Source organism: Apteryx rowi, unplaced genomic scaffold (genome assembly GCF_003343035.1).
Source record: "Apteryx rowi isolate R43461 unplaced genomic scaffold, aptRow1 scaffold_1617, whole genome shotgun sequence".
NCBI lineage: Eukaryota > Metazoa > Chordata > Aves > Apterygiformes > Apterygidae > Apteryx > Apteryx rowi.
The window spans coordinates 1-10139 of NW_020447883.1; the positions used below are offsets into that span (position 1 = coordinate 1).

General features: G+C 65.4%; 2 protein-coding genes across 2 annotated transcripts; one reads left to right on the plus strand and one right to left on the minus strand.

The window, feature by feature from the left end:
- The first annotated feature begins 281 nt into the window (after positions 1 to 281).
- On the plus strand, positions 282 to 1148 carry LOC112963145. Its single transcript, XM_026059909.1, has 2 exons — positions 282 to 603; positions 703 to 1148. The coding sequence occupies exons 1-2, from the start codon at positions 285 to 287 to the stop codon at positions 987 to 989; spliced, it is 606 nt and encodes a 201-aa protein (XP_025915694.1). The 5' UTR covers positions 282 to 284; the 3' UTR covers positions 990 to 1148.
- Positions 1149 to 1433: 285 nt separating this feature from the next.
- On the minus strand, positions 1434 to 10111 carry LOC112963148 (cysteine sulfinic acid decarboxylase-like). Its single transcript, XM_026059914.1, has 17 exons — positions 9433 to 10111; positions 8499 to 8565; positions 7499 to 7777; positions 6313 to 6464; positions 5762 to 5888; positions 5190 to 5280; positions 4900 to 5006; positions 4589 to 4704; positions 4332 to 4411; positions 4178 to 4232; positions 3956 to 4072; positions 3753 to 3817; positions 3378 to 3459; positions 3039 to 3238; positions 2863 to 2914; positions 2397 to 2486; positions 1434 to 2291 (listed from the first exon to the last, which is right to left on the minus strand). Exons 4-17 carry the CDS (start codon positions 6436 to 6438, stop codon positions 2118 to 2120), a joined length of 1482 nt encoding a protein of 493 aa, XP_025915699.1. The 5' UTR covers positions 6439 to 6464; positions 7499 to 7777; positions 8499 to 8565; positions 9433 to 10111; the 3' UTR covers positions 1434 to 2117.
- Between the last annotated feature and the right edge of the window lie 28 nt (positions 10112 to 10139).

Below are 10139 nucleotides of genomic sequence, written 5' to 3' on the forward strand. Positions count from 1 at the left end.
AGCAGACTGGGGGGGACACCTAGGGCCTGGCCCCATAGCAGGCTGGGGGGGGGCACCAGGGGGGTCTGGGCCCCATAGCAGACTGGGGGGACACCCAGGGCCAGGCCCCATAGCAGGCTGGGGGGGCACCAGGTGGGTCTAGGCCCCAGAGCAAGCTGGGGGACACCCAGAGACTGGCCCGATGGCAGCTCGGGGGGCACGGGGGGGGTGGGTCGGGGGCCCCACGGCAGGGCAGGGGGCAGGCGCCGAGCCGGCTCGCTGCGGGCGCTCCTGCAGGGCCGGCGATGGCGGTGGCGGCGGCGGGGGAGCGCGAGACCCTGCTGGCCCTGCAGTGCGCCCTCCCCGACGAGCAGTTCCAGGCCTTCAAGTACCTCCTGGAAGGGCAGATCCCGCTGAGCCAGCTGCGTCCCGCCACCCGGCCCGACCTCTGCAGCCTCCTGCTCCAGCACTTCCCCGGCCAGGCCCTGCGCAAGGCCGGCGTCATCCTCCGCCAGCTTTCCCGCCTCGACCTCGTCCAGCGGTTCCAGCTCCCGGGCGCGGAGGACGTCCTGGGCTCCTCCGCGCTGCCCGGGGTCGCCGCGGGCTTCTCCGGCATGAGCGCCGGTGAGGACGCGGCCGGAGCTGGCGAGGGCGCAGGGTGGGCTCTGCCCTCCCACGCCGGGCGTCCTCACGGCCGCGGCACCCCGTGTTTCTCCCCGGCAGGCGAGCGGCGCCTGCTGACAGAGAGGGACCTCATGCAGGTGGCCCAAAAAACGGGCAGGGAGTGGCAGGAGGTGGGGATCCAGTGCCTGGGGCTGGAGAAGAGCCGCCTGGAGCAGATCCGAGAGGACAACCCCAACAACGTCGTGATGCAGGTCTTCGAGATGCTCCGGGAATGGCTCCGGAGGGAGAAGCAGCACGCCACGGCCCTGCACCTCCACGCCTGCCTGGCCCAAGCCAACGTGAACCCCGAGGTGCTCACCTTCCTCCAGAGCATCGGGGGCGTCTGAGGGGCGCCGGAGCGGGGTGCGGCGGGGCGCTGAGCTGCAGTCGGAGGGTCTCGGGGCAAAGCCGAGATCTCACCGAGGCAGTGAGATTTCTGGCCCTGGCCTCCCCCCTCCTGGCCCTTCCATATTGAAAACGGAGCAGTAAAAGTGTGTTTTTCCCTACTCGTGTAGCCCAGCGAGACATTTTTGGGGTCAGGCCCCACCACACAGCCCCACGCGGGTGGTTCAACACAAGCCCAGGGCCCCAGAGGTGGCTGGGGGGACAGCAGGGTACCCAGAGCCAAGTCCCACCCTGACACCCCTCATCAATGAGGGGAGAGGGAGAACAAAAGGCACTGGGGTAATTCCTGCTCACCTTTCCCGGGAGCCCCATCATTCCCCACGGATGCCGCCCGTAACACCTCTTCCCCTGGAGCCGAACAGCCTGGCGGGCGGGAGAGCCGTTGCTACGTTTACTCCACATTTATTAAGAGTTGGCCCAAATGCTCTGCCCGGACGGGGGGAGGTGGGGATGCAGAGAAGCCGGGGGGGCGCAGCACAGGGAGCTTTGAGCGGGCGTTCGGCCGTTCAGACCAAAGGAGGAGAAATTCCTGCCGGTATCATGGTGAAAGCATCTCCGGCCAGACGTGCAGGTGCTGCCTTCCAGGGCACCCCTTGCAGAGCGTGTCCTGGGTGCCGTCGTTTCTGGCCAAGCGTTGACTTTGCTGGAGCACAAGCCCGTAAGCGTCCAGTATCAGCAGGCAAAACACTTATCCCCAGCTCGGCCGACCCGAGAGGAGCTGCCTGCAGGCCCCAGGCTGCCCAGGGTGTCCCGAACCCCATGCAGGACCTGTTCACCCATAACCTTGGGCTCTTCCCCTCTTCCGGCTCCCTGAACACCCTCACTTGAGGCTCTCAGTTTGGGACGATCTCTGAGGAAGAGGGAGATGAATCAGGGAAAAGCTGAGGGAACAGGATCATGGCCCAGGTTAGCGGTGGTGTGGTGAAGCACGTTAGGCAGCAGCTCGCAGAGGACGGGGCAGGGAACGCTGGTCTGCGCGCAAGCGAGCATTCGCCGTGGCCTTCCAGCGCGGAGAGGAGCCGGAGGAGCCGACGGAGCAGAGCAGGGGCCGCACGAGGTCCCCGGGCTCCCTACAGATCCCTGCCGAGCCTCTCGATCTCATCCAGGAAGAAGTCCAAGTCCGCCCTGGTGACCGCGGGGTTGGTAACGATCTGGCGGAAGAAGTTGACCTTGGCGCCGTGTGGCTGGTAACTCACCATCATGGAGCCCGTTTTCATCATCCGCTCCTTGATCACGGGAGTCACCTGCGTGGAGACACGACCCGCTCGGATCCGTGGCACTCCGGGGCCAGGCCGCGGGCCTCAGGGCTTCGACGGGGCCGGCTGCAGCGCGGTGGCGCCAACACTCACCTTGCCCAGCCTGGACCAGTAATCGGCAGAGCCCTCCTTGCCCCGCAGGCTGGGTGGCACGAACCAGAAGCAGAGATTGATGAACTCCGGCTGCGGGAGGAGGACATGGAATCACAGCGGGGGCCCCTAAACCAGCGCCGCCCAGGGAGCGTCCCACACGGAGATGTAGCCTCCAGGAAAGGGGGTCTGGGGGGCACCAGCTCTCCCCCGTCCCCATTTTGGGAACACCCTGGGCTTTAATTCTCATCACAGACCAACTTCCCCGGCTCATGGTCCCCTTCTGATGCCTGATGCTTGTCCATGTCCCTGTGATGCCTTAGGCAGTTACCAAGTGGGGGAATGAGGCATAAAGAGCCTCTGAGCCATGGTTAGAGCAGGGAGCAGAGCCCAGGAGTCCCTGCTCGTCCTCGTACCACTGCTCGGTCTCTCCCAGGCACCCTCATCTCCTCTGCCAGGCAGGCCATACCTCTAGCACCAGCTGGAAGCCTTCCCTCCTCTTCACCTCCTCGGCCAGGTATCTGGGGGCAAACAAGAGCGTGAGCGACAGGACCAACCCCACCACAAAGGCATGAGGAAGCCCGCAGCCTGGCCCAAACTGGGGACTCGAGGACATCGCCGCCCTGTCCCCTTCCCGGCGCTCACCTGGTGAAGGCGAAGGCCCGGTCCACGCGTCTCTCCAGCCCCTCCGTCCCCACGGCCTTCCAGAGCAGCCAGAGCTTGAGGCAGTCCACCCTGCGGCCGCACTGGACGGTCTTGTCGCCCGTGTCGTAGGACACGTCGTAGAACTTGTCGGGCTGGAAGAGGTAGGTGGCGCTGGCCCCGTGGCACCGCTGGAGCAGACCCTGCGAGAGACGGCTGTCACCCCACGGCCGGCGAGCGCTGACGGCGCAGGGTGGACGGGCAGGGACATGCCAGCGCCCCGGGGTTGCCCCCGGGCCGGACAGGCCTCCCGCTAACGCCCAGAGGAGACGAGGGACCTACGGAGCTGTCTCGGAGCAGGAAGGCTGAGCACTGCAAACCCACCATCAGCATCTTGTGGGGGTTCCAGGCCACCGAGTCCGCCCTGTGGGAGAGGGACAAAGCAGGTCAGGGGGTGGCTGCAAGCCCTGAGCCCGGCGAGGGCAGCTGAGAGCCTGGCGGGTGCTGCCCAGAGCAGCGATCGCCGCTGGGGGCCGAGCACAGCCCTTCCCACCGCTGTTGCCTTCGTCCCGGCAGCAACTTGCTCAGGGCTACGGCCAAGCGGGACGCAGGGAGAGATGGCGTCTCTGCGCTGGCTCTGCCAGTCCTTAAAAGGCGAGTTCTGAGCCCATTTTGTGGCCTAGCGCAGAGCTAGACCCCAGCCTCGGAGGTACTCACCTCTCGATGCCGGTCAGGAGGTGCCGGTGTTTCCTGGAGAGCAGGGCGCTGCCGCCCCAAGCAGCCTGCGAGGCAGGGAGAGAGGTGTCAGAGCAGCCGCCGTTCCCAGAGACACCCTGGGGAAGGTCGGGCTCGTGCGCCGGCCCGGGGGGACCCAACGGGACACCCACGTGGCCCCAAATCCCCCCCCCAAAGTCACTCACATCCACGTGGAACCAGATGCCGTGGCGTTGGCACACGTCTGCTATGCTCCCCAGCGGGTCGAAGGCGCCCAGGACCGTGGTGCCGCAGGTGGCACTGACAAAGAAAGGCACGGCGCCCTGAACGGGCAGGGGACAGCGGTGAGGGACACCCGTCGTGCACGGCTCTGCCCCAGCAGCCTGGCCCAGCACTGCACGGGTGTTCCCCTCTCCCCCCAGTTTCACCTCGGCTTTCGCCCTCTCGATCTCCTTCTCCAGCTCCTCAGGGATCATCTTCCCCCTGATGGACATTGAGCAAAAATTACAAGGGGGGGATTTGGTCAACCAGTGGAGCCGGAATCTACCGGACTCCATCTCGGATTGGCCTGGATGTTCTCACCTCTCGTCAACGCCAACCAGGTAGATGTTGTCAGTGCCGATGCCCAGGAACGCGGCTCCCTTCTGGATGGAGTAGTGGCTCTGAGAGGGGAGTAGATGGGGATCAGACCGAGGATCGCTCCCAAACCCATCCAGCCTCTCCCAACCCCCCCGTCCCCTCCTGTCCCCACGCATGTCCCAGCTCCATCCGGGCAGCGTGAGGGGTGCCCCGAGATCTGCTGGAGAGGAGCTACCTTCTCCTCAGCTCCAGGTCCATACCTCCTGCGAGGTGAACAGCGCCAGGCGCGGCAGGGCCCAGCTGCCTTTCCGCTTGCTGTCCGGGAAGCGGCGATACCGGGCCACGTTCATGGCGTACATGTTGGAGATGGAGCCACCTACGAGGGGACAAAACCACAGAGGTCACAGCTGGCTGGGAGCGGAGGGACAGTCCGGAGACACAGCCAAGCCACCGCTGGGGCTGGGACCAAGCTCACAGCGATTCCTGCCGTGCTGGGTGGGGGCCGGTTCGGGGCCTGGCACCCAGGAATGGAAAGGGTTTAACCCAACCCGCACCGACCAGCCTGACGCACCCGGAGAGAAGATCCCGTCCCCGCTGCTCCAGCCGACCAGCTCCCGCAGCTTCGCCAGCACCACCTCCTCCATGAGCACGAACACCGGGGCGATCTCGTAGGTGTACCTGGAAGACACGCAACCCGGCTCTGCTCACGTGGGGTTGGACGCACTGCCGGCCTCCCCCATTCCCCTTCGGGCTCCCCAAAACCTTCACGTGGAAATGAGACCCCCAAAACTCCCCTTGCTTATGGCATCCAACAAGATCCCTGTGTGCAGTTACGGTGCCCTCCCAGGCGCAAGAACGTACTGGCTGGTGTTGAGGGCCTCCGTGATCATGCGTCCCACCAGGGCATGATGGTCCAGGCCGGAAAACAGCTGGTTAAAGAAGCGAGGGTGACCTGGGAGAGGGCGAGACGGGGAGAGGCCTCAGCGGCAGGCAGGCGAGGGCAGCTCGCCTCAGAGACATCCCAGGGAGGTCAGGAACCTCGGCTCCGGCCTCATGGGACCCGTCAGTGTACCCCTGTCACCACCACCCCGCAAGGGACTCAGGTCCTTGGGCCACAGCCACGAGGGGGCAACCGTGACGCGCGTGAGCTGGGCCGCGTCGGGACCTGCGCGCACGGCAGGGTGCGTGGCGGAGCCGCGAGCAGGGCCATGTCCGGACCCGCGCGCACGGCAGAGCCGCGAGCTGGGCCGCATCCAGACCCACGTGCGCAGCGGGGTGCGTGGCCAAGCTGTGAGCAGGGCACGCTGGACCCGTGACCCGGAGGACGTTGAACCGCTGGGTGGGGAGCCGGCCTCGCAGGCGGCTGCCGGATGGGATGAGCCGAGAGCGAGCCGCGCTCACCCCGCGGGCGGCTGCTGCGCCTCCACACTCACAGGTTTTCACGCTGTATCGGATGACGTCTCGGCAGCGCTCCAGCACTCTCTGCCGCGGCTCCCCGTGGCTCCTCAGCTCCAGGTCCAACAGCTCCTGCAGCTCCTGGGGCTCCCTCCAGTCGCAGACCTGCAGGGATGGGGTTCAGGCCCCAGGAGCTCTGCTCTGGGCCGGGATCACGTATCCCGCTCTGCCGAGCAAGGTGCTGCTAGCCAGGCAGGAGTCACCACTCGAGGGGCAGTCGAAGGCGGCCGGATCCGAGCGCCCAGGCTGGCTTGCAGCCTGGCCCTGGGGCAGGGGCTGCTTGACCCTGCTTTTGGCTGGCGAGGGGGGACAGCAGGGTCCCCAAGGGCTGGCTGCCTCCTGTCACCCGCGGCCATCCCCACCCTGCCACCTGGCCCCCTCCAGATTGGGGCTGCCCGCGGCAGCAGCGAAGGGCAGGGACAGGCGCAAATGTCGCTGTGAGATCTGGCTGCCTGCCAATCCGGCGGGAGCCCCCGCGCCGTCCCCACCCTGGTCCCCTCCCCGCTCTGCTGCTCCGGGGCTAGCTCACCTTCTCTGTGGCATCCATACCCTTCCTGACGGCTTCTTCCAGGAGGATCTGGAAGGCTTCCTGCAGGAACTCCTCGCCGGCTGCCTTATCCAGGCCGGGATGCTCCAAGCTGCTGCTCTCCGCCATCACGGACTGTCACTCCTGCTCATCCCCTGGGCAGCGGAGACGTACAGGACAGATGTCACTCTGTGCCACGCAGCCCACCGGGAGACGCACCGAGTGCTGGCCCTGCCACACGCAGGCAGCTTGGGAAGGCATCCCCTGGGAAGGGGATCTGGAGCCAGCAGGGAGGCCAGCCCCAAAACCCCTCATTCCCCAAGTTTGGCGACCAGATCCAGGGACCTATGAACTCAGGGTCGATCTGCCGGCAGGGAAGTTCCTGTTTCCCTTGTCACTGCCGCTCTGCAGCAGGCCGTGGAAAGATGCTCCCTTGCTTTTTTCACTTTGCACAAACAGGGGATTTTCACAACGGCAAAGGCTTTCCGGAGTCCTGCTACAGCCTCAGGGCAGAGAGTCCCTCGCATTAACAAGGCACCACATTAAAGAGAAAAGCTTCCCTGAAATGAGTTAGCTGAAATCCTGGACCTTCACACTTCCTATCTGCGTCTGGCAGGTCATCCTTATCTCCTCCGCGCACTTCAAACCCCTCTGCCAGGTCTCGGTTTCGCCTCCGGGGCTCGGTTTGATTGGAACCACCCCCTGCCGCAGCGCGTTCCTGCAAACTTTCGTCCCTTCACCCGGAGACCGGGAGCAGCCGCTGCTTTTACAGCGCCTCTCTGTGCTATGGAAACGCAGAGGAGTCCAAGCGCACTCATTAAGCAAGAGCGGAGACGCTCCCTGCCCCAAAATCTGCGCTCATCCGGAGACTGAGGGTGAGAGTTTGACGGCGAACAAGACGCTGCCCTCCCCCAGCTCCATGCCAGCTGTGAAAACCCCCCAAAAACCCCACTGCTAAGCTGGACGTTTCCCAGGAACAGCCCAGCAACTGGGCCAACACCAGGGCAGCCGGAGCCAGGTTGGGAGGTCTCTATCCGCCCGCACGGGCTCTGCGGCCGAGGTTTCTCCTCCGAGCTCTCAGCAGCACGGAGAGCCCTTCCCGTCCGTGCCACGCAGCCCCTTCCCCGGTAGGGCCAGCAGCCCCCCGCGCCCCTCACGGCCCCCCGGCACGGCCTCGGCGTCCTGTTACCTGCTCCTGCTTCGGCGCCGTGTTGCGAAGGGACAAAGTACAAGGGAGCTGTCGGAGAGCGGCTCTTCGCAAAGCGGCTCTTAAAGGTGCACCCGGCTGCTCCGAGGGGCCTGCCGCCAGCCGGCCGCCGTGCCAAAGCCCCGTCTCCGCAGCTGGGATCTCTCCGGAGGCAGCTGGCGCACTCTCCCGGCTGTCGTCTGCACACGGACGGCTCGGGCCAGCAGAGGCTTTGCAAACCACGGGCAAAAGGGGATCGTATCTCCTATCTCCAGGGAGGAGCTGCAGAAAGGGGGAAGGAAGACGAGGTGAGCGTGAAGCAACGACTCCCAGGCGTCCCCCCCTCTCTCCCAGGCTCTTCCTCGCACCCAGTGCCGGTTTCGGCGCAGGCTGAACCGCAACCTGTTGGTCTTAACGTTGCCTGGAGAGCATCAGGCCTCGGCAGGCCCCGTCCCACAGCAGGGAACGCTCCCCTTCGCTCCGCGTCGCTCGAAGCAAAACCCACGGGTCTGCCGGGCTGGCGGGAAGGAGCCGGAGAACCCCACGGAGCATCCCAGCCCAGCGACCGGTTCCTCCAGCTGGGGCTCCCGCTGTACCGCATCCCTCAGAGGGAAGTAACCCCCCCCCTTGCCTGGTGCACCGCTGGGCTGCTGCAGCTGCAAGGAGCCACTCGCGCGGGAACGGGCAGCGCTTCCGGATCCCACCCAGCAGATCAGGGCACGCCACGGAGGAGCCAGGCTCCCCACGCGGGGCTCCGCGGGCTCCCCGCCTCCACACCGGGCAGAAACTCGGCCACGGTTTCTTCAAACCTTCCCCCAAATTCCCCCCAGACATTCAGCAGTTTTGCCAGATGCTTGGGCCGAACTCCTTCCTTCAAGGAATAGAAATAGGAGCGTGAACCCGGCTGCAGCCCCTCGCTCAGGCCCAGCGCGGGGCAGGAGTTCAGGGCCTCCCTTCGCACACCTGAAACGTGAGCTGGTCTCCTCCAGAGCGAAACACTTACCTGTCCCCCAAAGTCGCTTCTCCTCAAGCACAGCCAAGGCCACGGGCAGCAGTCCTGCTTCTTGCAGCTTCAGAAACAAATAGGTTACAGAAAACAAATTATAACACCGTCTTGGGAGACACGATATAAAAACAGGAGGTGGGACTAGCTTAAGGGGAGAGTTTTTTTCTGCAATTTAGGAGCTCAAACATGCCAAAAGGGCGGCCAGAGGGGTTCAGGCAGGCTGAAACCAGAGTCCCCAGCGCAGCCGGAGGCCGCCCCGCATGCACCAACGCGGAGGCGCTGACGGAAAACCAGGGCAGAGCATACGGGGGTTAAGGAGGGCACATCAGGATGGCAAACTAGGCAATCATTAAGCCTTTATCAGCTGCGTCCCCGGCCCCTCGATCGGGGGAAGACAAGGGCAGGGAGCAGCCAGGCTTGGCGGAGGCCCAGAGAGCCTCGCGGGACGTGATATTATCATCCCATGAGAAAAATCAGGACAGGACAGGGAAAAGACCCCCCGAGCACCAGCAAGAGCGAATTTGGGGCTGCAAATTGCTCAGGCTTTGCTGTGCGGGTTCCTCAGTGCCACCAGCCACATCCCACCAGCTCTTACAACCAGCCCGGGCCAGAACTGGGCTCTGCGGAGATCCCTCTTTCCCAGCCCTTGGATGCTCCCCCAAAAGCCCCGAGCCCTTGGGAGGACATTTCCAACGTTTATGCGCGTTGAACGTTGGGCAAGGACCTCTCTGGGCTGCAAGGTTGGAGGAAAAGGGGGAAGAGGGGTCGCAGCTCCGGCCCGAGGCTCGGACCCTGCCGTGTAAAAGAGTGAGTTTTTGGGCCACGAGTCCCCTCTCCGCCCCGAAGAACGGGCTCTGCCGCCGTCTCGGCCCGCAGAGGCCAGGAGCTGCTCCGCCATGCCTCAGTTTCCCTTTCCGCAGCTCCGACCAACCTGACGCCAAGGCGACACTTCCTGACGGGAGCCTGGGGGGAGCAACCAGAGCCCCCTGGCTGCAGCCCGTGGCGGGGGGCAGCCTGACGCCTGGGGCAGACACCGGGCCGACGGGAGCCCCAGCCTCAGCGCGTCCTCGGCCAGGGAAGGGCCCAGCAGCCCCAGTCCTTGACAGGGCCAGGAAGATCCCCCCCCAGGGGGTATTTAATGGGGATGGGGGGCCAGGAGGACCATGCTTGCCCCCCCCAGGGGTATGCTGGGGCAGAAGCCACCCCAGGGTGTCACCGACTAATGGGGCACGGGGAAAGGCTACCCCCAGGGGGGTATTAAGAGCAGGGAGCAACCCCCCAAGGGGTCACAACGGGGTGGGGTGGGCAGGACCCTCTCAGGGATGATAACAGGGGGCAGGACCCCCCACAAGGGGCCGCAGGGGGGTGCGGTGGGGGCTAAGACCCACCCTCAGGGGCAATAATGTGGGGAGAAGAACCCCCAGGGACAATAACAGGGGGGGCAGGACACCCCCAGGGGCAATAACGGGCTGTGGGGGGGACAGTCCCCCCCCCCCAGGGGCAATAACGGCCGGGCAGCCCCCTCCCAAGGGGCAATAAGGGGGTGGGGGGGAAGGAGCCACCCCCGCGGGGGCAATAACAGGGGGTGACCCCCCCCTCCCGGGGCAATAAGGCCGACAGCCCCCGCCCCATAAGGGG